The sequence below is a fragment of the Chaetomium tenue genome (genome assembly GCF_020726465.1).
Source record: "Chaetomium tenue strain MPI-SDFR-AT-0079 chromosome Unknown F5144scaffold_5, whole genome shotgun sequence".
Lineage (NCBI taxonomy): Eukaryota > Fungi > Ascomycota > Sordariomycetes > Sordariales > Chaetomiaceae > Chaetomium > Chaetomium tenue.
This window is the reverse complement of record NW_027117333.1, coordinates 3,669,527-3,697,469: the sequence shown is the minus strand read 5'-3', so window position 1 is coordinate 3,697,469 and position 27,943 is coordinate 3,669,527. Positions and strand designations below refer to the sequence as shown.

Genomic DNA, 27,943 nt, shown 5'->3' with positions numbered 1-27,943 from the left:
CCGGTCCCAGCTACTCGTTCCATCCATGAGACATCATACCCTTCGTCTCGTATGCGCCCAGTATGTACCCGCGGCTGAACCCATCCTCCACAGCTTCTCGGAATCGATTCCGTGGAGGACACCGGTAACTCTTGCTTTCTCCGTCCCAAATCAGGGTGATGAGCATCGCCGATGCTCTCTACTGGTGAAACATTATGATCGGCCGAGTAGATGAGAAGTCGGGGGAGGAAAGTCACCATTTGTGGTCTTCGAACCCAAAAATGAGGAACAGATCACCGAGTCAGGCCATATCGCAGAAGACCTTCCGAACTCGCTAGCCCAAGTGGAGGGAGCAACTAACAGTCACAGAGGATTGTCCAAATTCAACATCGCTAATCTTGTGTGACGTCAACCCCTAATGTAAACAAACGCTCAGGGGTACACTAAAATCTGACGCAACGATTGAACCATTGACTTTGAACTGTGTATTGGGCCGGATCTAGCCCTGATTATGGCATTACTGAAGCCAACAGCGGGGGCAATGATAAAACTCAAGGCTCTTCCTATGAATGCTGATGCACCTCACTCGTTGTCCACACGACGATCTGTACGCCATGGTCAAAATCGGGAGCAGTTCCAGAAGTCACCAACGTACACAGTAGATAAGCTTGACATCAAAACTTCTCTCAGAAAGCATGTAGCACAGACACCCGTTGCACGAACAGTTAAGAATTGAATGGGATACAAAACTGCATTGCAACGGTTCTCTCCCACCATCTTACGACACATCCCTCAAGCTTTCATCATCAACAGACTATTTAACATCTCTAGCCTTAACTATAGTATTGCCCTCGGATACACTAACGTTCATCACAACGAGGACCAGTCAACACCCATCAACACAACAAATTAGTCAATACATCAACAAATGCGCTCGCAGAAAGATGTAAAATGTACTATGTACCACAACAGAAGTATTAACTACCTATAAACCGCACATCCGGACTCGCCCAAGCCCCCCATAAAACGGGAGGCTTCGGGGTGCAAACTGGCCCAGAAACTAACAACAACGGCAACAATAAAAATGTGATATCAGAAGGTGGGGGGTATCATTCTAGTACAGTCGTCTCCAATCTCAAAGAATGGTTTGCTGCTTGAGCAAAGGAGGGCAAAAGCAAGGCAAGGCGAAGTGAAGTAACGGTCAAAACGAAGCGCAACAGCAACAACAAGAATGGTGTCGTTCCAAGGAAAAACACAAAAACCAAGGGAACAAAACAAGGAAATAAGCTACTCCGAAAGCATTACCGCCGCCGCCGCCACCACCTGCCGCCGTTTGCTGGCACATCATATCTACCATACGACCCGCTCCATAATTTTCTCCGCTTCAGCTTGACGCAAGGAAATATCACAAAGGAAAAAAAATAGGTTGGTTCAGTTGTTGGCGGTAGCCCGTTCAGCCACCACCTCTCCTCCACGTTCAGTCCTCCTCAAAAAAACCAGTATCATCAAAGTCCTCAGCCTGGGCATCATCGTCGTACGCGCTCGAGCGCATCATGGGAGGCGTGACGGGGTCGGCAAGCGCGCGCCGACGCGGCGTCTCTTGCACCGCCGGGGCCTTGCCCTTGGAGGAATCCGAGAGCGAGGGGGAAGCCGACGACGGGGGCGGCCTGGGCCTGTTGGCAAGGTCCTGCGCGGTGAACCGGCGGCCGGTGCTGGAGAAGGCGGTCGGCTGCTGCTGCTGCTGCTGTTGCCTGGATCGAGCCGTCGGGGTCTGGTTCACGTGCGATGCCGGGGGCGTCAGGAGTCCGCCGAACAGGCTGCTCGAGGCGGGGCTGGCGCGCGATGGCGTTGCGTTCGTGTTCCGTCCGTCGGCGGGAGCAGGGGTTGACAGGGCGCTGCCGAGGTCGCGCGCCTTCCGCCAGTTACCCCATGCTGCGGCCAAGGGACCGACCGCTTGAGCGACACGAGGCGTTGCCGCTTGGATCGTGGCTGCGATGTTGGGCAGCTTGATGGATGACCCGCCGTTCATCGCCCGCTCGCGTTCCTGTTCCTCCATCTGGAGGTTCGCCTTGAGCCGGATGGCTGCATCCTTGACTGCGTTCTTGTCGTAGTCGTCTCGGCTCAGGGCGCCGATAATGTCCTGGAGATCCGAGTGTCTGACAGCAAGAAGTTCGCGCAGCCAGATAATCTCGTCATCGCGCTTCGAAATCTTGGTCTCCGCCTCTGGATCTACCGTGGAAAGCTTGGATTCCAGCCCCTCGATCGTCTGCTCGCGTTCTTGCAGCTGCTCCTGCAGCACCATGATGGACTCGCGCAGAGCTTGCGGCGAGATCCTCTCAGGAAGTTCGAGCTGACGTGCAGCAATAGGAGCAGCAGACGTGACGGGGACGGCAGGCTTCTGCTGAGAAATGATAGCCTCGGGCCCGGAGGCCGACTTCGCAGCCAGGGCGGCAGCTCGGGCAGCTTCCTGGGCAATCTCCAGCTTCTCCTGCAAATGCGCCACCTTGTCCTGCAGATGTTCCGACTTGGACGTCGAGATGCTGAGGCGTTCCAAAAGGTTCTGCTCAGCCCTGTGCGCGTCCTCTGTCGTGTTATTGAGTTGGCGTTCGTAACGTGCCTGCAGGTCCTCGATCTCATTTTGATGCTTGCGCACCTGTTCGTCGTGGTTAGTCTGCTTTGAGTTCTGCGCCTCCTCCAGCAGCATATCGTGGCGAGCCTTGGCCGTGTCGGCATCCAACTTGACCTGATCGAGCTGGGACCTGAGTCTCGACACCTGGTCCTCGAGTTCCTCACGGGCGACGTTGACTTGGTGGTTGGCATTCTCCACCTCGGCCTGCATCGCGTCACGCGTGCGCTGGACCTCGCGAGCACCGGACTCTCTGGCCTCCTGGAACTCGGCCTGGTAGCGGAGAGAGCTCTGGTGGAGCTTGTGGTTCTCGGTGCGGAGCTCTGCGAGGAGGCCCTCGAGCCTCTTACACTCGGAGACAGCCCGCATGCCTTGGCGCTCACCCATCTCCAACCTCTCGAGTTCGGTCTCGATACGCTCGCGAGTCCTTGCCTCGGCTTGTAGCCTGGCATCTAGAACTTCTTGTCGTGCAAGTAGCGCCTGTTCCTTCTTGGTACGGCGAGCGTTCTCCTCGGTGATATCCCTCGCCGCTTGGGCCATCTCGTCTTGCATAGAGATGAACTTGGTGCGCCAGGTATCACGTATACGCTCATTCTCATGCAGCTGAGTGCCCAGGGTGTCGATGAGCTTGTGCATGGCCTTGTTCTCGTCGAGGGCGTGCGCAAGATCCTTGTCACCACGTCGAATGATGGCCCCGATGCGATCAGTCTCAGAGCGCCAATGCTGGGCCTCCTTGCGTGCCTCGCGGACATCAGCCTCGAGGGCATTAATGCGGTTCTGCGCGTCACCCTGAGACTGATGAGCAGTGGCTTGGCTGGCCTCCAAGACGGTGAGACGCATGGCACTCTGGCTCTGGAGAGCCTCGGCCGCCTTGATCTTGTCGTCCTTCTCGTCGACCAGATCTCTAAGCCGAGTCTCCTCCTCGGTCGCTATCCGAAGCAGGCGCTGCACCTCAGAAAGTCGGTCTTCGGCCGCCCGTCTGCCCTTGACCTGTTCTTCGGCGTCGGTCTCCGCGTGCTGCACTCGATCCTCAAGATCGGCAATGCGTTGGTTCAAAGCACTCTTGTTTATCATCTCGACCTCGATCCTGGTAGCCACAGATTGGAGTTCACGATCAGCCTCTGCCGCCCGATCTTCGGCAGCGCGCCTGGCAGAAACCTCGGCTTCGGCCTTGGTCTCCTCGGCGCGGAGCCGCTGTTCGAGCTCAGCAACGCGGGCTTGGAGCTCGTTCACCTGCTCATCCTTACCCGTGGCAGGGGGCAGGGGTGGCAAGCGGCGCTCCACGACATCCTCAACAATAGTCTTGAAGTCCTCGCTGCGGAACGCAGGTTGAAGCGACTGGCCCAGGTGCTCCTTCATCTCTTCGATTGCCTTCAGGACAAAGGAGTTGTCAAGTGGCGACGACGACTCGGCCAGCTGATTCCGGCGCTGCGAGGCAAGGACATCCAGAATGACAGCACGGATCTGGTCCATCTTGCGGTCCCGACGCGGGCTCATGGAGCGAGGCGGGCCGGGCATCTCATCATCCTCATCATCAGCGTCACTCTCGCGAACTTCCACCGAGAAGCTGCCTCGTTCTCGGCGGATGGATGGCGCCCGTCTCGACAAAGCGTGGTTGATGCTGTCCAGCGTCCGCTCAAGCGGCCCAAGACGGGCAGCGAGCAGGCCACCGACAAGCTCATTAACACGACCGTCGAAGAAGGCGACACGCGACTCCAGCTTGGTTTGCTCCGACTCGCTGAAGACGCCTTCCCAGTCACTAGCTGGTAGGCTCTCGTCACCATTGAGGCGGTGGACGGCGCCCTCAGCGGACTGGCCGCTGCGGGAGGGGTCGATGAAGGGGTCTTCCAGGTCGAGTGCCGGTGAATGAGGATAGCCAGCCTGGCTAGGACTTGGAGCGTCACTGCGCTCGTAACTCGGAGGAGGTAGGCGGGTAGGCGACGAGTCCGTAACAAGAGCAGACGGGCGGATTGGACTCGCCTCATGCCATGGTGACTGATCGTCATATGTTCTGTTGACCCCCATATCCGGGTCGTCATTCATGAGACGCATTACCTCGTCGATATCAGCCATAGACTGCTCAGCGACTAGATCGCCTACCGCAGGTTCGTCATGTTCGACAGTTGACGGAGTGAGCAGCTTCTCAGAGACGGGAGGCGAGACGGCGCGTTCAACAACGGCCGGTTCATCTTCTTCCGTCGGCGATGGAGGAGCAGCGAAGCGGGAAGCGGCGAGGCCGCTACGCTTCGGCGGCTGTGGAGGTGATGCTTGTGCATCATCAGAAGCAGCGATGTTCTCGGTGGCAGCGGGCGGTTGGGAATCCGCCGTGGGCGGAGGAACAGGATCGGACAAGACTTGTTCTTCCACCGGCTCTTCAACGGATTCCACCACTTGTTCTTCTGGGGTCGGCGATTCTTCCTTCGCGGCCACTGCTGGTTCGATGTTGACCGTCGCATCTGTTTCCGGAGAAGCGGACACGTCGGCAGCTTGATCGACAATCTTCTCAGAAGCAGTATCGGTGGTCTGTTCGATAGGAGCTGCCCAGACTGCCGCACCAGGTATAAAAGCATTGGCCGTGGCAGAGAGGGACTTCTTGTGGCTAGGCTTGAATGCCTCGGGATCAAACGGCCTTGCGTCGTTGAAGGATTGCATGTCAGTGTTATTCTTGAACTCGAACGGTGCCCATTTCAATGTGGCATGATCCGGCGAGGGTTCAGAAGGGCTAACGGTGGCCTTCGTATCCGTCGTCTCGGAGGCCATGGTTGACGACATTGTCATGTCATTGAGCCCCAGGTTGGACTCATCAAACGACTTGTCCTCCATTGTATCCAAGTGGGATTCGGGCACAGGCGTGTCGTCCTTGGTGGGTTCCGCAAACAGCGGCACATCATCACCATCGACTGCCTTTTCCCAGGTCCTCTTGACTCGAGACTCATCAAACAGAGGGCGGCCATCAGAGTCGTACCGCACACCATTAACAGCGGGCGATCCCTGGCGTTCTATTTGTGTGATCGAGGCCACCTTGTTGTTCTTCACTGGCTTGCCATGTGCCGCCCCGCTTAGATCAATGGCGCCAAAGATGGAGCTATCCCGGTTGCTTCCACTCTCAGCCCCCGACATAACCGGGCTCGCGGCGGACGCAGGCATTGATCTTGGCGTGAAAGAAGGAGCATCCGGGCGAAACTTGGGACCGGAAGCCGAGAAGCTGAACTCGCTTTGGCGGGGGGAGAAGACAGGCGCATTCGCGTTGATCTTGGAGGAACCAGCGGTTGGTAGGCTGGGCTGGTTCAAGTTGGTTTGATTCACGCTCGTATTGAACACCGCGGGCTGGAAGGAATTGTTTGAGAAACCGAATGCGCCCGGCTTGAAGGTGCTCGTGGGGTTGAACTTGAATTCAGGAGCGTCCACATTGAGTTTCGAAAAGGAGGAAACGCTGCCATGGCTGGGGCGCGCTCGGTGGCCATTGGTCGACTTGCCAGACTCGTTTTCGGTCCAGGGGTTGCTAGCAGTGGAGAAGCCACGCTGGTGCTGGGCAAGCTTGGAGAACTCCAAGGTCTGCACAGGTGTGCCCAAATTGCTTGGATTCGTCTCGATCTCATCTTCCTCGGCCGGTTGCGCGCTGATCTGCTGGAGGGTGGGCCTGAAAGTTCCCTGGGTAGAAGCGTCGTCTTCGGTGAAATACTTTTGGGATAGCGAATGCCCGCGGCTGTGGGGCCGGGGATGATGCAGTATCGGGCCATCCGGCTCCCCGGGAAATCGATGAGGCTGAGGCGTGAACTGACCCAATTGCTCCCCCGCATGACCAACCGTGGAGGCAACCGGGCCTGCCTCTGGCTTGTCGCTATCATTGTGGGGGCTGTAATCCACGTCATTGTCGAGCTGTGACCGCATTTGTTCCTCGAGGTGATACTCCGCTTCGTCGATCTCCTTCTGCAGGCTATCGCTGGCATTGTGGTGGACGAAGCGCTGCTTGGGACTCTTTGGTACCGGAACCTCGGGCACTGCTGGTTCTTCTTCCACCTCACGAAGGTCTTGGAGGCGAGGCGAAGCCCTGGCCGGCGGTTGGAACTGATGAGGCAACGTCGGGAATTGTAGTGACTGGTGACGCTGATGTCCTGGCATTCCATCGGGAGAGAAAGGTGAAGGGGGCGACATCATCGCACCGAGGTTAGCGAGCGAGGGCGAGCCACCACGATGGCCGTGTTGTAGCATCATCTGCGGAGACCAGGCATGCGGTGAATGAACGGACATCGACGCGCGGGGGTTGAATTTGGAGCCAAACGGCCCAGGCGAAGCGCCAGCTGGGATACCAGGACTCTGGGAGGCGGATGTGACGAACTGGCCAGGGAAGGGAAAGCCGGGGATGACCGGGGTGCTCGAAGCCGAAGAAGTCGGAATAGGCGGGGAGAAGGGGAGCGGGGGGTATTGCGCGATCGATGGCTGTCTGCTTGCTGCGGACGCCGGGGAAATCGATGGCGGAGGGGGGTCCTCATCTCCAAAAGACACTCCAAGTGCGCGGAGCTTCGCCTCGTTCAACTCCTCTACATACCTCTTCCATGCTACGCACACGATTAGTATCAAAATTAGAATACCCTAACCACAAAGCGCTTACCGTTCAGGTCCGGAAGAAGCACTGTCCAGTCACGGCTCTTCCGCTCTTTTACCAGGTCCTCGGGATCTGGCCAGGCACCCCTACTCTGTGACTGTTCCTTCGGTTCTACCTCCGCAGCCGGCTCGTATAAATCAAATCCGTCGATATCGTAGCCGAGTTGCTGCCAGCTCCGGAGCATACCGGAAACGTTGGCCTCGGTCAGGGGAACGGGGCTTTTGCCCGGCTGACCGCGCTCATTATCCCTCGGAAGAAGAACTATAATATTTTTGCCTTTCCAGGGTATCTTCTTCTTTAAATGCGGCGTCGGCGCGGACCGCTTGACGACAGCTCTTGGTGGGGTGAGAGGCACAGCGTTGGGGATGCCACTAGCAATATTTGGTCCTGTTGCTTTGCGGTCGCTTGTCGGCGTGTGAGATCTCTCCATTGGTTTGCGAAAGGGACCAAAATCCCCTATGCTGTCGGGTGTCGCCATATCGTCTGACGATGCCATCTTGTTGGCCGTGGTGTCTTTTTTGCGACTCAGGTGCGATTGCCGGAGCGTCTCGTTGCTAGACTGCTTCCCCAGACCGCCCCAAGAGGTTTGCCTACTCCTATCACCCGATTTTGTGCGGTTTGCCTTGGGGGTTCGTACGGTGTCGCCGTCCAACCAGGCAGCTTCCTCGGAAAATGAGCCGCTCAATGAAGAGTTCTCACTATCTCCGTCGCTGAGCCAGTGCCGCCTCTCTTGCTCGACGATGCCTCCAGCAGTATGCTGGCGGATCCAACCCTCGGTGATGCCGTTCGCGACACGCCTAGCACGGTTCGCGAGGACGGTGGCGGCCGCGCTGATCTCCGGCAGGCGGACCTCTGGTTGGGACTCCTCCGGAATGGTAGGCGCAGGCCGGAGGTAAGGGGTCTGAAGCTCCAGACGATGGAGCGGCGAGTCTCCGGAGGCGTCGCTGCTTATACTCCGGCTGTTCCTAAGATGTGGCGGATACGGCGAGCCCCACTGGTTGGCAACGTACTCGGTGGTGCCGTCGTCCTCCGACTCTGCGCGACTGTCCGGCGGGGTCCTCAACAGCCCGAGGACGCGCTCGGGCAATGTGGGCGCTGACAGGGGCGGGAGGTCGGGGGACGCCTCACCGTCAGCGGTGGAGGCGCTGGAGAGCGCAGGCGACACTGTGGGCGACGATCTGTATGGATCCCAGGAATTATTTCGTCGTTCCTGTGCCGACGCACGAGGGGGGAGGGGGGGTTTTGGTGACAGCTTTGCGGATGACGTTTTGACGGTTCTTGGGGAGAAGTGCAAGTTAGATTAGTTAGCCACAGTTGGGCGCCCGGAGAGAACCTGTGGGCGGCGTAGCAGCGATCGGCGGGATTAAGCTCACGGATAACAAGATCAGAGCAGACGATTCGGTAATCGCCTGCACTGATTCTATACAATTTTTCAAAAAGTCCACGCGTCACAAACAATCTTCCGTCACCCTCGTATCACAACGTTGTCGGGGACGGGCACTAGCGGAGGTGGTGGTGCTGTCAAGTTGTCAAAAGTTGTCAAGCGAACCGATACGCGACGCGTTTCTGGTAAGCTGCGGCAGGTCGGTGTGCTGGTCGAATCGAAAAAAGGGGGGACAAATTACAACGTTCTAATTTATGCCTGACTGAATTAAACGAGCGAGAAGAAGACGGAAAGCCAAAGGTGTGCGACTTTGAGACACATCGAGGCTGCGCGCGGTTACTGCCGAGAATGGACTTGACGTGATGGTGGTTGAAGAGACTCGGGAGCCTGCACCATGCAGCAAAGGAAACGCGAAGACGGCCGTGGTTTGGCTTGAAGGGGACGGGAAGGTGGAGGAGTCGTGGGCCAACTTGGGCAATAAATTTCCTGGCCGGGAAGAGCTGTGTTTAATCAACCAACTTCCCTGCTCGGTCCACATGCTTTAGCTGGTAATTTCGTTCGCTTTTGGCAGATGGTCGGTACCTGACAAACGCACAGATAATGGGACGAACCACTCATGGCTGCCCCCTGTGACCAAGTTACTTGTAACAATTGCGCCGCCGGAGCATTAAGAACCTAACTTGGAACCACAGCCATCCGCCATCCGTCAAACTTAGCGCAGGCAGACCGCACTGCTACGAGCGGTTCTCATCTTCAACCTCGAGAAGCACTCCATACGTTGGACAACGTGGACGAGCCACGACAGACATGCATGGACCCCTGCGAAGCACCCCTTGCAAACTATGCAGTAGGAGATCCACTGAAGCCGCGGGGCCGAGTGGCTGCTGCACGGACAGCAGGGCAAGAACTTGGGATTCACAGGCAAGATCCATGTTTGTTGTTGTGTAGAAAATGCTTTTGTAGGTATGCTCAATTATTCCAGGTCCTTATTCGCATATCAATGACAAAACCTTCATCTTTTTGCGCCTTTGATATTGTTCAATTCGAAGAAGAAGAAAAAAGACAATCTGACGCCGTTTGATGATGCATACAGCCGAATCGGAAGTCGACTCGGTCAACAACGACAAGCCAGCCAACGCAGTCCGTTCAAGACACTTTGCTGCACGTTGCCACAGTGCCTGACTGGTGCCCGAGTCAAGTGGTCTCGCTGGCAAACTCGAGGCCCTCTGATTGGCGATCCCCGAGTGTGCTCCATGCACGAACGACACCGCCGAACCAACAAATCCAAAACAACAAACTCCCAAACTCCTCTTGTCCCCCAGCCCAGCCCGACCAGAACCCACAACTAACCCCCCCATATCCACACTTAAGCCTGACCGCCGCCGCCGCCGGGCGGCTACACCTCACAGAAATAGTCGAACTGCTCATCCGAGCTCACGAGCACTTGCGTCCCAAAGGTCTTGATTGTGGCCGACGACGCCGAGCTTTTGCACTGTTCTATAACACACACACAACGTCAGTCGGACTACTCTTGCCCCCCAACACACAAGTAGTTGCCTAGCTACCCAAACATTGGTGTCCAACGGGGCGGGTAGGCGGGTAGGCGGGTAGACGGGTAGGTAGGCAGGTAGCCGGGCTGGCAGGACTGACTCACCGGTTTGCTGGTCACAATCGCCGACCTCGAAGGCGCCGCCCCTATTGTTGGCTATGTCGGCGCACGCATTCTTCTGGTTGTCACAGGCGCGGTTCGCGGCGGTGTCGTAGTCTCTCTTGCCCAGAGTATTACCCCGGTTAGCGGACCTGCGTATCTTGCGAGGGGTTTTTTATATGACTTGAATAGGTGCGGGGCATACAAAAGTGTCACCGTCAACCTCGAACGGCCGCTCCGGGTCGCCCGAGTTGGTGATGGCCGACGCCCCGGTGCCGCCCAGGGCGCCTGAGAAAACTTGCAGGTTGGTGCGGCTCTGCTGTCGCGGGAGAATGACGCCCAAGTGGAATTCGCTCTGCCCGACTCCGTTGCCGCTGCCGCCGACGTTGAGTGACGCGAGGGCGAGGGCGGACCAGGCCGCGAGGAGGGACAAGGATGTGAGTTGCATTGTGGGAGGCTCTGCTATCGTAGGGCAGCGGGACGGTTTCGGCCCAGGCTCATGAGCCGGACAAACTGGGGTCAAGGAAACGTGGCGAGGAGGTTGTTGTCACGACTTGATTGGAGTCAAGAAACGTAGTAGAATCAGCAGTATCATGACATTATGGAAGGTAAAGGATGGATGTGGATGGAGTAAAAGGATCCAAGCAAGAAGTCATGATATTTTCTAGCTCGATCTGCCACACTAAGTGCATTCCGGACAATTCAGATCCGAATCGATCTGAATACAGTGGCCCTCACTGCCCAGCGTGCTAACCTTGGTGATGAAACTGTCTTGAGACAGATGCGCTCAACCATCACCAAAAAGGGGTGCATCCCAGCACGTGACATGGCGATGCGCCTGTCCGAGCGTCAAGGGTTTTTATCCAGGAACTGTTCCTGGTCTGCATCTCAGACAAACGACTGCAACTAGTGAACGGGCGGGTAGGTGCCTGGGCGTTATACACAACGCACATGCTGCGGTGTCAAACGCAGGCGCTGCGGTTACTTCAAAAAATGTCAAAACTACCCTGGCTTCAGTGGATGGCAGATATATTAAAGTTCCTACACATGGCTAGGTAGGTATTTTGTGCGGCCTCAGACCACATCAAATCCAGTCGAAACCCATCGAAACATGAAAGAGAAAAAAAGACAGAGAGAAAATCTTCGTTTGGTGTGTCCCAGGATGCTCCACTTAGCAACCCCCTCAACCGCCACGACGAGGTAAAACTCCGCGATTTCGCCATCCCCAGCATCTTTGGTCATTAATGGATGCCCAAAACAGGCTCTCCCTTTTTTTCCCCACGCAAGCCATGCCTACCCGAAGGTTGATTGACGCGATGGTAAACATGCGCCAACTGCTTTCTCGACCGACAACGATGACGCCTGGACGGATGCTGTAAATGGTCCGTAAAACTCCTTACCGCTCCCAAAATTGAGTCGAGGAAACCAAAAGTATCGACAAACGAAGCAAGCCGAAGTGGCTATAAAAAGCGAATTCCGCCGTGCCGAAGAACGGGAGGAGGGCGGCGGTAGTTTAAAAGTTGGCCGCCGTGTTGACTTGGGTCGGCGCGTGGTAGCTCTCAAGGGTACTCTGGAAGGGGGTACGGCTGGTCAAGGAGCCGCCGGTCTCGGGCTTGCTCTCGATGGCGCTGCCGTAGTCCATCAAGCCGTCGTTCTCGTCCTGGTGCTTCTTGCGACCCCAAATCCTCCAGGCGACCAGCGCCAAGCCGCCGAGAATGATGGCACCGCCCACGCCAACCACCACACCGATGACCGTGTTGCGTGTCTGCGGCGACATGCCCGACTCCTGGCCGCTGTTGTTGTCGTCCGCGAGCCCGGGGGTCTCCGTTGAGGTGGTCTCGCTGGTGTAGGTAACCGGCGAACCATCCTCGCGAGTGGTCGTGATAATCTGAGTAGAGGTGATGGTCGTTTCTCCAGGGGCGTCCTCGTCGGCCGACGAGGTCGGCTTGGCCGAGTGGCTCGTTGTCGCCGAATCATTGTTGTCGTCATTTGCGCTAGAAGAAGGCGGCTTGTTGGACGATGTAGGGGCCGGTGTGGATGTTGCTGGGGTTGACGTGACAGGAGGCTTTGTCGGGGTGGACGACGTGACGGGAGGAGGCGTGGACTCGGGTTCTTCTGAAGTGGGATCCGCCGGGACCGATGTCGACGTCTGCTCGGGAGGGCCCGCCTCCGTGGTGTTGGGGTCGTCCTTCGCGTCGTCGTCCTGTCTACGCTGAATCTCTTTTACCCTGCGCCCGGCAATGTTGGCGCCGGCGAAGGTGGCCTCGGCGACAGACACGGCCGAAAGCCCCAAGACGAGGAACCTGAGCGCCCTGTTGAGCTGCATTGTGACTGATTTTGTCGCGGTCGCGAGACAAATGCGGCGATGGCCCCTTTCTTGTGATACGAGAGGCGCTCCCGTTTAAGAAATGGTATTCCCGTCGCTGTCTCGCTCCTCTACTGTTATTCGTGGAGCGTGTCGAGTTTTCGAGGATCGCCCAGGCTGAGCCGACAGTTTCGGATGAAAGGCGACCAAGCCGCAAGACAGGCCGTTCCAAACACGGCGAAATGAAGGGTGTGCCGTGTGACCTGGGTGGGTCGAAAATATAACCCGTGCTGAAATTGAGGAAAGCTGGTCGAGCTACCTTAGATGCTTAGTAGTAGTAGTGCTGTGTGATATTGAACGTAAAATCAAATCGACTAGTAAACGAGAGCGGGGAAATGGAAACGAGTGGATTTGTGAAATGGCTTTTTGGAGTATGTTTGAGAGAAAGGATGAGCCGAGCAAAAGTTGGTCTTCGCAGCAGATTGCGTGGACGGGAAGGGGTTGGCAGGGGTAGGAGGGGATGAGAAGGTCAGGGGTGTGTGCCTTGGGGGCCACTTTCGGTGTCAACGGTGCTCGTATCCCGCCGCGCGCGTGAGGCCACCATCCATTTTCAGCCATTTGCCCATTGTCGGCAACGGAGAACGCACTGGCAACGGTCGCGTGGCCGAACGGGGCATCCGCTCTGCCGCTTTCTCTACTCCACCAAACCCTCGTCTTTCCGCTTTTCTCTTTCCTGATTGCCTGCCCATCCAATCGATGCTTTGAGAAACTTCCAGGTTTCCATGCTACAGTTTCGCAGTGAACCCCAATTCGTGCCAGTCTCCCAGTCACTGTCAGTCAGCCAGTCACGCCGTCCAAGGTGAGCAGTCCTGTCGATCCCGCCACCCAATCGACGGCCAAGCATGTTTTGAGCGAGCCAACCTGAGCAGTGCCGAGCCAACGTTGCGCGAAACAGGTTGAACTGCTGACTGGCAGACTGGTTCGTCGAACGCCACACGCCATGTTTGGATGCAGTGCAGGCTGCAAATGCATGCCATCATGGAACATTACTTGCATTCCTCGTTCGATGGATACAAATGGCGAGTGAACAACCCACCCGCCTACCCGACCTACCTTGCTCGGCGTCCTGCCCGGGCGAGGAAATCGCAACGCTCTTTCAACTTCTCGCAGGGCTGTCCCAAATGCCGGCGCCCGTCGCCAAAAATAACCGCCCGGGACGCCCACAGTCACAATGAGCAGCGCTTTGGGATCCTCTGCATGATTTTGTTTTAAAGATCGCCGTCGAGGCATGGTTGATGATCGGCGGAAAATGCCTGTTGTGGCTTAGACGTGCCCTGGCAACTCCTTGGATTGTCCCTGCGAGGGTCGACGGAAACTCCAGACGACAGCCAACCTGGGAACGGCACGGCAATCACGGTGCTTCGTAACTCTTGTCCCTTTTAAACAGCGACAGTGATTTCGCTCCACTGGCGCAGTGGTAAAACGGGTGTGAGCAGCCATCCGAGGCATTCCGGAAGTGGGCTGTTGTTACATCCATCTGCGTTCTCGCCACGTCTGTGAGACCAGAATTTTAACCCCGGTCGATGTAACAACGCCGGCTCAGCCGGTTGCCATCATCGAATTGACGGTTCTCACAACTAAACTCGGCCAGCGAGCAACTGACGTTGGCAGTTTAAAGTGCAATTTTCTGCCTTTCTGGCGCCGGTGAAGACCTTACATGTCTTTTCTGTTCTGTGAAATCCGCCAGCTGGGAGGAAGCGCATTCGAAAGTGGGGAGACTCAACAATGAGGATTTGGTGAATCATATCACCTATTTGGACTAGGTAAAGGCTGCGGCCGTCAACAACGGGGCAGCTGTGACTCCAAATTGGTCCGTCAGACGATTCCCCATCACGCCGCTTACTACGAAGTATGTCCAAGTCATTGCCAGGCCATCGTGCGTAAAAGTCACAGATACAAACCCAGCACTTATAACCCTCACAGCGGTTCAACAACACCCATGAACTCAATCAGGTCAAGGGTAGCAAAGGTTTACTAACCTTGAGATTAACGCCGGGCTTCGTCGAGAAGCAAAAATAGTTGTCACTGGGGATGGATCATAAAGTCATAAAGTTTGCTGCTGTGTTCTCGTGCAACTTCCCTAGTCCCACCAGGACAACAAGTAAATATTCGCTTTTGGTTCAGGTTGTTACCGTGGCTCATGCTTGGAAAAGAAGCTATGGTGGGTATTTTGGTATGAGTACTACCAGCAGAACACACAAAATACATATGATAAAAGATTGCCATCAGTGCCGGCGGCTGGTGACCTGCTGAATTGGCCGTCGTAGCTCGGTTATGCTGATGTCATCACATCAGGCTGGTCTTGCTGAGCAACGGAGTCAGACCGCCAGCCCAAACTCAAGCCCGAACGCGCGGTGCGGAGCGGCCGGAATCGACGGTGATTGAACGAGGGCTGCCCGTCGCCCCAGTGGTGACGGTGACTTGCGGGAACAAGACACAATATCTAGTGAAGCAAACACCACGTGCTTCCCTCCAACAACGTAGATAGGACGGCCATTCTGGTCCGTTTGAACTTTAGAGGATGTCGTTTATGACACTCCGTATAGATCCTAGTTGGGAATCCAGATTTCTGACAACGGGGCGTTTAGTATTCAGGCAGTTCCGGCGAACTCCCCACCCGCGCCGTGAGAGAGTTGAGAAGGGAAGTAGACAAATGGAAGCACGGCCTTGATCCGGGGGGTTGAGATCATTCGGCTCCTGATTGTTTAGGACATTGTGTAATTAACAGCCAAAATAGACCTACCTATTAGATCGGTGAACGAAAGGGACCTGGGAAGTTTTTGATGGATCTTTAAAACACCTCCATTCGAGGGTTCATCACGCTGTAATCGTGTTGGTTGGTCAGAAATCGTTGTGTTTTCCATCTTGGTCATCGCTCGGTTCCCCTGAAAGATAACTCCGACCCCACGACCGCCTAACAAGAGTCCTCTGCTTCCACGACGGTCTGCAAGAGCAACAGGTAACGAACCCCCAAACCCAAAGATCAAACTGTCATATAGGGATGACACCGGGTAGGTTTCACTGCTTAAGGAGGGCCTTGTGACTCGAAGAGGGTGGTGAGAGGACAAAATATACCGGGAGAGCTGATTGCAGACAAGGCTTGCTTCTGTGTGGCACTCGCCTGTCGCCGGATACTTGACAGGGACAGCTTGCAGCCCGCTTGATGAACGGGCGACTCAACTATCCCGTCACGGTACTTAAATATGACCAGATCACCGAGACACTGGGCTTCCCCGTCGTGCCATGCACGGGATGCAGCTGCCATGGGGGCCAGGCCATGGAGATAGTTTCCCGATTCCCCCGAGTACGACCAATCCCCCGTACACGCACCCGATGTCTGCGCTAGCGCCCCGAAAAGACAACAAAGAACAGAAGAAAGGGGGCTGGTCGGCTGCTACCATGACGGGCAGAGCACCATCCCACGGTCGACTTTCTCAAACCTCAACTGTCCGACGACGTGGAACTCAACCGCCTCTCGGGGAGCGCGCTCCATGCGTCTAGGCTACACCAAGCTCACTCCCGACCGAACGACCCTCTCAAGCTTCCATGTCAAACCCTGCTCATGGAAGCCCACTCGGAAATTCCGAGCAGCCACGGGGCAGGATCAATAACAAGGAGTTAGGAGTTCTAGGCGTCCGACTGCCTGGGCCCGGAACCAAGAACGCCCACGCAGGTCCAGGGGCAACACCCTTTGTCATTTCGGCGCCATGCAGCGCACTTGTGTCCGTCCAAGGGCCACCGCGGAACCGAAAACCCCAGCCCCCGTGGGTGAGAGACGGCGGCCTTATCCCCCGCTAGTGTATGAGAAAGAACTGGCCGACTGAACTGGATCCGAAGAGATGGTTGGAATTGCCGTGTCAAGAATCCATGATACAACTTGACAACTAGAGTCCTGCGCACGCCACGGTCGAGTGAAGTCAGTCCCCTTCTTCTTGGGCGAGGATTGAGCTGAGACCACATCAATGCATTAATAATGACGGCTGCTCAACCATCAATCAGCTGAGACGGTATTGATTCGAGGTGCAACCTCGAGTAACAGACTCCACTACACAGCAGAAGCAACTCGATTGACCGCGCCATCCCTTGGAATTCGGCGAGTAAGGCCGCTTTTGGCTCTGGGATGCTGAGGGCACATGGGCGATTTTTACCCTCGAGGGGAGGGGAGGGAGGAGAAGTTCCTGTGCCCAGAGCTAAGCGAGCCGGTTGATTGATATAACCAGACAATGAAAGAACCAACAAAATTACGCAAGGCACACAAGTCCGTCAGTGCCCACGATCAAGGCCATGGCTAAGGCCGCGCCGGAATCGTGACACACCACGGGTTCAAGAAATCTTCTTGATGAGGGGCAGCAAGTTGATAAAAACTCCAAAACCTTGCGCGCTTGCGTGCCCAGACCGGGGTTTGGATCTTGCTAAGTGGAGAAGTGCAGGGCCTCCCTGCCACCGGGCACCAACGGAGAGGCCTTGCTGGTTGCGCCGGTCGTTGATCAGCGCAGAGCCTCATCGCCGAGAGGGGAAGTGATCGAGCCCACGGGAAGACAGCCCGGATCGGCGAGAGGGTGTCAGGAAATAGTCGGGATCGATGTGCACGCACACCACCACCATCATCATCAACAGGACAGGATCCGAAAATAAACATGTCAACGACAAACCAGGTTTACCCGGATTTGCGCGGCAGGCCCGGCCCCAGTACGCACGCGGCAGGATTCATTAGCGGTTCTCCAACCTCGGAGATGGTCGAATGGGAGTAGAGAATGCTGCACCTGAGTCAGCTCGGTCAAAGCCATTGGGAGACTCCATATCGCCCACCAACAAGGCAGAAGCAGGCAGAATGTGCAGTGGGAGCGCAAGCTTCACCTGCTTTGGGCATGGCGCAATTCTATGTTTGTTGGTCCTTGGGACGCGGGGGACTTGTGTAAGAGCAAAATATCGGCTTGGCAGGGGCGCCTTCTTCTTTGGGACGAAAAGTGGTATCGCAGACTCGGCTCTGCGGCGAAAAGATGCCGTGTGTGGCGGCCAACATGCAGGCGAATCTCCTGGGAAGCACGATGCAGGAACGGACGAGATGGAAGGAACGCTGGAGAAGCGCCGACCATCCAATGCTTTCCCACACTGCAGCTGCATCGGCATGACTTATGGGTTCAAATTCACCATCGCAGGATTTACCTGTGACATTCTGAATTCGAAAAGATTGACTTAACAAGGGGTTTGACCTGTTGGAGGAACGAGGTCATTCTGAGCCCATTCACACACACACACACGCACCCACACAACAACATGCCATCAACCTGTCAAAACTCGTCAGCGGGCGGTTGGTTTCCGCCGGGCGCGTGGGACGGTTACCACACATGCGTGATAATTTCCTGAGCCCCCCCCTTCCCCCCCTGCTCTCCAGGCCCAGGCCAGATGTCAACGACAGCAGACACATCGTGGGGAACAGGCTGCGGTAACACCCCCTCTTCTGGGTTCCCCCCTGCCTGTCGGTGACTTTGCTGGTTTGGGGGGCAATGGAATGTATCTGGTATGAAAAGCTGCGGTGCCCGCTGCCGCTCCCCTTTCCCCCATCGCCTCCTCTTGGTTCCTGTCAAATCAACACCAGACGGCGTGCTCTCCCCAGCCGTTGCAAACGTTTTGTTTGCGTCCTTTCATTCTGTGCTTCACACCCCATCAGTCACTCTTTTACGATCCGGCCTTCCTCGGCTAGTCACTCATTTTTGCGTATATACACATACGCCTTGTATTGTTAATAACCCCCCAACACCATAATGCTCACCAAGGCTCTGGCCGTCGCGGCTTTGGCCGTTGTCCCGGCCCTGGCAACCCCTGCCGTCAACGTTTACTGGGGACAGAAGGGCGCGGCCACAGATAGACTCAGGACTTTTTGCGATGGCTCCAGCTTTGAGTATGTCACTGTCGGCTTCATCAACAAGTCGCCTGAGCAGGATCCGTCCAGCTTGAAGTACCCGGGCAGCGACTTTGCTGTTCACTGCATCGAGGCCAAGTACAAGGACGCCAACGAAGTGGACTCGAACCTCCTTGCCCAGTGCGGTCAGATCGCCGCCGATGTCCGATATTGCCAGAAGAAGGGAAAGAAGGTGCTTCTCTCTATCGGCGGCCAGTGGGATCCGCCCGATACCGACTACACCATCTCAAGCGGGCCTGCTGGCGAGTACTTTGCCGACTTCATCTGGGGCGCCTTTGGTCCCTACAACAAGAACTGGGAGGGCAAGCCAAGGCCGTTTGACGACTTCTATGGCGCAGAGGAGGGCGATGAACACTTTGTATTTGACGGCTTCGACTTTGATATCGAGCACAAGTTCGGTGAGCCTACCCTCCACCTCCTCTCCCTTTTGCACAAGTTGTCTTCCCTTGCCTGGTGATGGCCCTGATGATGCTAACGCCCCTCTAGAGGATCAAACCGGCTATGTTGCCATGGTCCGGCGTCTACGTGGCTTGACCAGCCTGGACACGAGCAGGAAGTACCTCATCACTGCGGCTCCCGAATGCCCCTTGGATGATAAATATTTCAAGATGAAAACCATCATCAACGAATGCCAGTTTGATGCCCTCTTCGTCCAGTTCTACAACAACGACATGTGCGCTGGAGTGAACAACAACAACTTCGATGCTTGGGCCTCGTATCTCAAGAACACCGCCAGCAAGAATGCTAAGATCTTCCTCGGGCTGCCTGGTTCCAAAGCGGCTGCTGGTTCGGGGTACCTCCAGCCTTCGCAGGCACACGCTCTGATTAACAAGCACAAGAACAAGCCGGCTTTCGGCGGTGTTATGGTATGGGATGCCTTCTACGGCAGCGAGAAGTTCAGTGGCACCCGTTACTACGACCTCATGCATGAGTATGCTTGCGGGCCGGCGCCCTCAACCACCACCTCCACCGGCCCGACCCCAACTCCGACTGCTTGCGTCAGGTGGCACAACGTTGTCGGCGGCGACACTTGCTTTAACATCGCCAACTACTACGGCATGGCTCTGGATGACTTGAAGGCCCTCAACCTTGGGATTGACTGCCTGCTACTAGCGCTCGACCAAAAGGTTTGCGTGAAGTTTGGCATCCCGCCCCCCGTCACCACTTCAATCACCAGCACTTCGACCACCAGCACTTCGACCACCAGCACTTCGACCACTAGCACTTCGACTAGCTCATCGACCAGCACCTCGACCAGCACCTCGACCAGCACCTCGACCAGCACCTCTACTAGCACCTCTACTAGCACCTCTACTAGCACCTCGACCAGCACTAGCACATCTACCACCTCCACCCCGGTCGAGCCTTCCTCCTCGGTTGAGTCCACTTCAACCGCCGAGACTGAAACCGAGACTGCTACCGAAACTGAGACTGCCACCGAGACCGCCGCTGAGACCGAGACTCCCACGGGGACTGCCACGGAGACTGCCACGGAGACTGCCACGGAGACTGCCAGGGAGACTGCCACGGAGACTGCCACGGAATCCGCTTCTGAGTCTGTCTCTGAGTCTGCCACCGAGACTGCCACCGAAACTTCCACTATCACCTCCGCCCCTGAAGTCACGCCGACAACCAGCAGCGAAACGGCGACTGCTACTTCGACTGAGGACGATGACACTTGTGAAGACGACGAGACCAGCACCTCCGCTGTCGAGTCCGCCACCGAGTCCGCTACAATCACCTCTGCCCCTGAATCCACCTCAACAGACAGCGGCGAGCCGGCCACTAGCACCTCCACCGAGGATGACACTTGCGAGGATGACGAGACTAGCACTTCGGCTGTCGAATCTGCCACTGAGACGGCTACCGACTCAGTCACCGATACTGCCACTGAGACTGCCACTGAGACTCCCACCGAGACTGCCACTGAGACTGCCACTCAGACTCCCACCGAGACTCCCACTGAAACTGCCATCGAGACTGCCACTGAGACGGCCACATCGTCCGATGCCCCCATTACCGGCACGTCGACATCGGACGGCGGCGCTAGCCCCAGTATCACCGCTTCCCAGAGCATGACGACGTCGACCATCTACACGACCACCACCTACACCATAACCTCGTGCGCGCCGAGTGTGACTTCCTGCCCCGGCCGCGTCGTGACCGAGACTATCGCCGTTAGCACCACTGTCTGCCCCATCACCGACGTTGTCGGCGGCCCCTCCTCCACCCCCTCGGTTGACTCGCCCGAGCCAACTTCCTCGGTCGACTCGCCCAAGCCGACCCCCGGCGAGGGTGGCGATGATGATGACGACGAGACCGACTCGACCTCGACCACCTCGGTCACCACCACGCGCTTTACCACGCTGACGGTGCCCAAGCCCGAGCCTACCACTCCCGTCGAGGAGCCCACCACTGCCGTCGAGCAGACTACCCCTTCGTCGGCGCTGTCGTCGGCCCCGTCGGCCGGCTTCCCCACCACGTCGGGCTTCCCGTCGACGACTACACTGCCCGTAACCGGCGGTGCCGGCCGCAATGCCGTGGCTCTCGGTATGCCTGCGGCTGTAGTGGCGGCGCTGTTCTTTGCTCTTTAAGTGGTGTGTTAAAAGGGCGGTTAGCATGATTTAGACGGCTTTCATTTGTTTTGCTGGATGGTCTTTTGAGCTTCTTGTGGATACTACCTGCCACTATTTGCCATGTGCGGATAGCGTTTTGGTGTGTCATTTTTTCGTGTATTTGGAGGCTTGGTGACGAGGGTGATTTGGGTAATGCACTTGCTGTTGTTGGATCGTGCCCTGCCCCATCATGTGTGATGTGTTTCAATGAAGTTCATGTCTTGATTTGAGTAATCTGTGTATCCATGTGTGGCAAATGTCCGTTACCACCACCAGTGATTTCGGTTCTGTTCGCAATCTTGTTATCGCGATTTAATAGACTGTAGTGTACATCTTATGCCTTCCACTTCCATCTCGCAATTTCTAGGATGTCGGAGGTTTGCTTCGCAGTTGAGTCTCGTGCATCAGGCAGTTATGTATGTAATTACCTGATGCTCGACGCGCCGACTCTGTAATTACGGTCACATTTTACGCGCATCGACTGAAAATCGATCGCCCCGTTGCGGCCGATTGGTTGGCACGCTGTTCCTAATGACCAATCATAGCGCTGTTCATGCATACTCAGTGCTCCGACCGGGGCCTTCGGTTCAACACCCTGCTGACCCGCGAGGTTCCAGATCGCCTTGGACTTCTAATCCTTGGATCCTCAAATTCCATTCCTCACAGTGAGTGACCTTGGAGAAGCTGGAGAATGGGGCTCTGAGCCACCTTGACTCGCAGCTGTCTCTCCTTTGCCCCAGACTGAGACCCTAAAGCTACTGTGTGGCAGACTCCGGTCGTCTGATGCTGCAAAAGAATTCAACTACGGTAGACTCGTTCTCCACGCGTGTTTCCGCCTCTTCCCCGCCCACACAACTCGTCTTGTCCTCCGACTCCTCCGGGCAACGCCCAGACCATCTCAATGCCCCCCTCTCCAAACCAATTGCTTCACGATGGCCACCATCGAGCCGTGGCTCACGAACCTCCTCAACAAGCCGAAGAGTCCAGCTCTTCCGCCGATACAACCCGTGTCCCTCAATGCCACCTCAAGCCAGCCCATCTCTCTCCCCCCACTGGGTCCCGAATTCGCCAGCAGCCACAGGTCGGAGAGGTCTGCGCCGACACAAGTTACCCCGCTCCCCGCCGTCGATGACGCTCACCATGCGAAGCCGCTCGGAAGGCCCGACGACGCGTTCGCTTTGCACACTGCATCGATCCGACCCCTCCAGCTCCTACTCCGCGAGTCCGAAGCAAATGTCCCGGCCAGTACGCTACGGAGCATTGTCGATGATGGCCCCGGCAGCCCCGATGACGTCTTGACGAAAAAGCGACACAGGGCCCTCACCACCAAGGAGGATTTGGTCCAATTGCCCAAGTTACCGAAGAAGCAGAAGTCCGCCCAGCAGGTAGTCCCTCCGATCATCGCTGGTCTCCACGAGCCCCCGCCCGATGCCGCTGTTTTCCCGCCCATCACGTCGGCTTCTTTCGATGATAATGAGAACTTCAGCCTGGGGCCATGGAAGGACACCGGCAGCGCTAGCGAGGACCGCCCGGCCCTATTCTCCGCCGCTGATGCCGAGTCGAGTAATAATCCCAAGCCGAAAAGGCGGCCTATGAAGCCGAGAAGAAAATGGACCGAGGAGGAGACCAATAACCTGTTGCTGGGTGTGAGCCGCCATGGAGTAGGAAGATGGACTACGATCCTGGAGGACCCGGGCTTCCAATTCAACGGCCGGACCGCCGGCGATCTGAAGGATCGCTTCCGGACATGCTGTCCCGAGGAACTGCGGCTAACCGCGACCAAGGAGCAGGCCGCGAATGGGGAGCCTGGACCAGCGGCCGCTGCCGATGGAAGCGCAAAACCTAAACTCGGGCTACAGCTAGAGGACATCCTTCAGCCGGCCGGGGACGAGGGAGTTGAGAATGGCAATACCTCACCGTCCACTGCCCTAGACTGTGACGCCGCGCCCAAGAAGAGGAAGCCCCGGGCGCACCGTAAGAAGCTGGAGGACCTAGCCGAGCTGGGCATCCATGGCCCGTTCGAGAAATCGCACCGCCGGAAACGACGCCCTTTCACCAAGCAGGATGATGACGAGATTTTGGACGGCCTCAGCCAGTACGGCCCTTCCTGGACCAGGATCCAACGAGATCCCAAATATAATCTGTCGAGCCGGCAACCTACAGACTTGCGTGACCGGGTCCGGAACAAGTACCCTGAAGTTTACGCAAACATTGAAAAGGTCAATTCTCCCAAGGATGCGTGGCGCGGGAAGACCAACATCCTAGAGCCGTCCGTCAACACAGCCACAGATAACTCCCGGGGCACTGCTGCCCTCCCCTCATTCGAGCACCAGCTGAACCGATCGGGCTCAAAAGAAGACATGTTGCGGCGGACCGCGACCCCCTCCGCCTATGAGTCGGCCGAGTCTCTGCCCGCCCTCGCCGACATCTTCGACATGACCGAGGCTCACAGCTCGTCCTTCCTCGGGAGCGCCTCGGATCTGGATTTGAACCATCTGCTCGACGATCCCTACAGTGGGAGTGAGCGCCGCCCCGGCCTTGGGAGGTAACCAAGCCTTCAAGATAGTATTCCTGGCGAACCTATATTTCTCTGGGGCGGCCATTCATTGTGTTGAGCCCTTGGCTTGACCCCCAACAAAAGTCTCCCCCTTTGGGTTTGCCTCGACGGCAGTGGACGCTCCTTTGTCCTGTCTTTCTTGTCACGTGTGCATTTTATTATTATTGGACCCGCGACCTCGCCGCAGATTGTCCGTGAGAACTATAATCGGCGTTTTTGGTTTCGGGATTTACGGGGGGATTACATGTTAGATAACAACTTAGGGAGCAATCTCTACCGACGGACGAGAATCACTTCTCACAGGGTTGATAGTGGTGTTAGCTGATTTAGATAATAACTTTTTATTATTCCTCGGTCTCTTTTCATCAAGCCGCGCGGATTCGTTGGCGTCTGAACAGCTTGGTGGATCTGCCTTCCATGGGTGACATCATGATTGTTGGTTGAGATTTGCCTTTCAAAGAGTGCGATGCCTGTGTGAAGCGAAGTCTCGATATCCGGATGGCTTGGTGCATTGTGAGAGGGCGCCATGGAATGCTATTAAATGGAGACTTTAAACTATCGTGAATGAAACCGCCTAGGTACTGTCGAAAAGTGTGGTTGAAGAGGCATCATCACCTTGGCCTGGCAGGTGCTGGCAGTGGCTGGTTAGGTAGCCAACCCTAACCCTTTGGCTAGAATTTTGCCCATCTCACCGCTTTCAGTTCCCCACCAAATTCACTAGGGCTTGGGCACAAAATCAATTTTCTGGTTGATTTACCCGCACTTGCACTTCGCGGCATCCCCTTTTACTTTCCCATCGACCAGCTCATCGACCAACAGCAGCCAAAATGGGTAGAGGACCGTAAGTGCCCGATTTGAAGCCATTCGTGAACGTTGGCAGGTCATTGTTATCGATCGAGAGATTCGCGATGCCGCTGTTGCGGAATCCTCCAATCTCTTGTTCTCTCGACCTGCCAATTTCGAGATATTTAGATTTCACGATGCTAATTTGACGGCAACAGTAAGAAGCACCAAAAGCGCCTAAGCGCGCCGTCGCACTGGCTCCTCGACAAGCTGTCGGGCGTGTATGCCCCTCGCCCGTCGGCCGGCCCGCACAAGCTCCGCGACTGCATGCCGCTCGTCGTCTTCGTCCGTAACCGGTTGAAGTACGCCCTCAACTACCGCGAGACCAAGGCGATTATGATGCAGCGTCTCGTCAAGGTCGACGGCAAGGTCCGCACCGACGTCACCTACCCCGCCGGCTTCATGGACGTCATCACCATCGAGAAGACGGGCGAGAACTTCCGCCTCGTCTACGACACCAAGGGCCGCTTCACTGTCCACCGCATCCAGGACGAGGAGGCCAAGTACAAGCTGGGCAAGGTCAAGCGCGTGCAGCTCGGCCGTGGTGGTGTACCATTCTTGGTTACGCATGATGCGAGAACGTGAGTTCTTCCGACATCTGTCAGCCGTTGGACCAAGCTTTGGTGGATCGTTGGGTCCTTCCGCTTTGCGGGGGCCACGATCAAAGCGGGGATCTCTACGGTTGGTATGTCAAAATTTTCCTCTGGTATGCTAACGATATCTCGACAGCATCCGTTACCCCGACCCGCTGATCAAGGTCAACGACACCGTCAAGATTGACCTCGAGACGGGCAAGGCCACCGACTTCATCAAGTTCGACACCGGCTCCATTGCCATGGTTACTGGTGGTCGTAACATGGGTCGTGTTGGTGTTATCACCCACCGTGAGCGTCACGACGGTGGCTTCAACATCGTCCACTTGAAGGATGCCATTGACAACGTCTTCACCACCCGTGAGAGCAACGTTTTCGTCATTGGCAGCGAGAAGCCCTGGATTTCCCTCCCCAAGGGCAAGGGCGTCAAGCTCACCATCGCCGAGGAGCGTGACCGCAGGCGCGCGGCCACTCTGGCTAGTCACTAAAGGGTTTAACTACGGAATTGGGCTGGTCAGTAGGTTGCTGAATTTACAAAAGCATGCTGGATGGAGTACCGGATGTCACTTTAGCTTAACTCGGTATACCCGGGTCAGGAATCGACCCGTAAAACTGAACTGCCCTTCCGGATGAGACATGACTTTGCTTTCCTCTTTTTTTTGTGTCTTGCATCCAGATGTGTTTCGAACGTTCCAGCCCTGCCCGCTCAACGCGGATATTTTTCCCTGTCACCGCCCCAACCGCCCTTCGGAGCGGTGAAGATCCATCACATCCCGCGACATGCATCGAGAGGCGTTTCAGGCCGCTACGCGCGACGCAGGCATCAAGGGCCCCTCTTTCGAAGAAAAAGACAGAGCTTAATCCCTGACCGTCTTTTTCCCTACCGTCCAGCGGCTCGGAATAAAAGGGTATTTCGTGGGGTGCTTCTACCGTGAGACATCGGGCCTTCCTCCGAAGTATCCTACTGCCTGCAATCTGCTTGTCTTGTCTGGCTCGATGTATGCGTACTGGGGGCGGTGTCTCTCGGTGACGACTCTGTGCAGAGACGGTTGGGTTGGGTTGCATCCAGACTGGGGGGTCTCTTTCACTCCATCTCTTGCTGTGTACTTACCGTGTACTGTGTATGCTGTCTGTGGAGAGAAGGGTCCCTGGACCCCCACGCCTTTTTTATTTTATTTTGATTAAAGATCTGGCATGCGGACAATGCACGGGGAGGATGGGGCATGGGGCAGCATGGGCTGAGCCACGCAGCGGGGGTGGGGTTGGACCGGGTTAGGTTGGCTCGGTTGGATTCGTTCGTTCTGTTCATCTATGCTATGCTATGTATGAAGGTGGGCTGGAAGAGGCGGTGGAGGTGCGTGCTGCTGCTGCTGCTGCTGCTGCTGCCGGGCGGCTAGGCGGCTGGGCTGGGCTAAGATGGATGGGCTAAGGCAGGTACGTGGATCTCCGAGGGGAGGTAGCCCGGTAGGGGATTTGGGGTTGGTGGTGTGCCTGCGTTAGGTTTTGGAGAGGTGGTTTGTTGGGGTCTTGAAATGAGCTTCAACAGCGGGGAGTTTCGGAGGTTATGGCTTGGTTTGGTTTGGGTAGAGTCAGCTGACGGAAGTTGGTACGAGGTTGCTTAGCTCCGGATTTGTTCTCTCTCTTTCGTACAGCGGGTGTCACATTACCAGGCTCAGCAAGGCAAGCATTGAGAGTCTCTGAAGGAGATGAGAGGCTGAGCCGTTTCCTGGGGTTGTACTCGGAACCCCCGCAGTGCGGGGTGAGAGAAGAGATGCACCACTGGCTCTTACAAAGAGGACGACGATCCCGATCGGAAGCCCTGGTGTCCTCGTGCTGTGGCATTGCATATTCTAGATGCGGCGGTAAGTTCTGGGCACGGAGTTCTCCTCTGACTAGCTCCGCTGGCTTATGCGGTGGTGTACGAAAATGGAGGTTGATGTACATGGTACCTCTCTGTATATGTGCAGTTCCTGTGGGGCGGGGTTGGTGTACCACCGCTTGTGTGAGAGAGGCTTTGTGAGAGTTGACCCCGGAGTGCCAGGTTGTACGAGCGAATCCGAGAGACTGGATGCGGCGGTTAACGAGGCTTTGGCTACGCTGGACCCCAGCTCCAAGCCTCGTCCTGTTTTACCGCGCTTGACGACACCTCAATGGAGAGTGGAGTGAGTGATGCATGCGAGTCTCAACCATTCCGATTCCGCTGAGTAGATCACAGCGATTTCTCTGTCTGAGTTATTTCTGAGGCTCGCCCGTTTCTTATTCCATTTGGGCAGAAATTAGGATATCAGAATGCGGGGGTGACAAACCCAACCGCGTGAGGTGATAGAGGATACAAGACACCACCGGCGGCCGTGACTCGGCCGCCTTCAAAGGTCCCATCCCCATGCATGGTCCATTGTCCCTTACAGTCATCGCGGGGGTGGGGACGATATCGGATTTGAAATCGGCGGAAATTCTCCGCCGTGCAGCCCGGGGGCGTGGGGGACGAGGAAGCGAGGAGGTTTGGATTCGATTCCAAGAGGCTTCCGACTCCTCGCACCCCTCAATGCCGATGCCTTAACTCACATCGACTTCCGGCCAAATTGTGGTGGAACGAAGAGGGAAAATTTGGTAAAATAAAATAAAAATAACACCCGTTCCGGAAGGTATTCACGTGCCTTTTTTTGTTCATTCTCCGAGCATCTAGTCCCGATGCGCGTAGTCGGATGTTCCTAAACTTGTTGCAGACCCGTGTTAGTGGGACGAATGTTCACCAAAAAAGCGCTCCGAAGTTGTGGAAGCAGGTCGGTGGACCTGTCGATTTG

At 56.3% G+C, this 27,943-nt stretch overlaps 7 protein-coding genes across 7 annotated transcripts; 3 read left to right on the top strand and 4 right to left on the bottom strand.

The window, feature by feature from the left end:
• Window positions 1-1,456: 1,456 nt before the first annotated feature.
• On the bottom strand, window positions 1,457-7,707 carry F5144DRAFT_494713 (uncharacterized protein; the record flags this gene model as incomplete). The annotated part of the gene is made up of 2 exons (XM_066786050.1): window positions 1,457-7,164; window positions 7,218-7,707. 2 exons carry the CDS (start codon window positions 7,705-7,707, stop codon window positions 1,457-1,459), a joined length of 6,198 nt encoding a protein of 2,065 aa, XP_066641954.1.
• A 1,421-nt stretch (window positions 7,708-9,128) lies between these two features.
• On the bottom strand, window positions 9,129-9,559 carry F5144DRAFT_579436 (uncharacterized protein). Its single transcript, XM_066789326.1, has one exon. It carries the CDS (start codon window positions 9,525-9,527, stop codon window positions 9,330-9,332), a length of 198 nt encoding a protein of 65 aa, XP_066641953.1. The 5' UTR covers window positions 9,528-9,559; the 3' UTR covers window positions 9,129-9,329.
• A 432-nt stretch (window positions 9,560-9,991) lies between these two features.
• Window positions 9,992-10,691, bottom strand: F5144DRAFT_594543 (uncharacterized protein; the record flags this gene model as incomplete). Its single annotated transcript, XM_066790593.1, has 3 exons — window positions 9,992-10,092; window positions 10,250-10,364; window positions 10,449-10,691. 3 exons carry the CDS (start codon window positions 10,689-10,691, stop codon window positions 9,992-9,994), a joined length of 459 nt encoding a protein of 152 aa, XP_066641952.1.
• Window positions 10,692-11,615: 924 nt separating this feature from the next.
• On the bottom strand, window positions 11,616-12,716 carry F5144DRAFT_313330 (uncharacterized protein). Its single transcript, XM_066783986.1, has one exon. It carries the CDS (start codon window positions 12,567-12,569, stop codon window positions 11,757-11,759), a length of 813 nt encoding a protein of 270 aa, XP_066641951.1. The 5' UTR covers window positions 12,570-12,716; the 3' UTR covers window positions 11,616-11,756.
• A 5,456-nt stretch (window positions 12,717-18,172) lies between these two features.
• Window positions 18,173-19,829, top strand: F5144DRAFT_537105 (glycoside hydrolase superfamily; the record flags this gene model as incomplete). Its single annotated transcript, XM_066787069.1, has 2 exons — window positions 18,173-18,929; window positions 19,018-19,829. Coding segments are annotated over exons 1-2 (1,368 nt in total), but the record flags the coding sequence as incomplete, so codon positions are not given.
• A 1,873-nt stretch (window positions 19,830-21,702) lies between these two features.
• On the top strand, window positions 21,703-24,049 carry F5144DRAFT_579395 (uncharacterized protein). The gene has a single exon (XM_066789325.1). It carries the CDS (start codon window positions 22,079-22,081, stop codon window positions 23,693-23,695), a length of 1,617 nt encoding a protein of 538 aa, XP_066641949.1. The 5' UTR covers window positions 21,703-22,078; the 3' UTR covers window positions 23,696-24,049.
• Window positions 24,050-24,440: 391 nt separating this feature from the next.
• Window positions 24,441-25,778, top strand: F5144DRAFT_579393 (40S ribosomal protein eS4). The gene is made up of 3 exons (XM_066789324.1): window positions 24,441-24,544; window positions 24,705-25,127; window positions 25,276-25,778. Exons 1-3 carry the CDS (start codon window positions 24,531-24,533, stop codon window positions 25,625-25,627), a joined length of 789 nt encoding a protein of 262 aa, XP_066641948.1. The 5' UTR covers window positions 24,441-24,530; the 3' UTR covers window positions 25,628-25,778.
• Window positions 25,779-27,943: the final 2,165 nt, after the last annotated feature.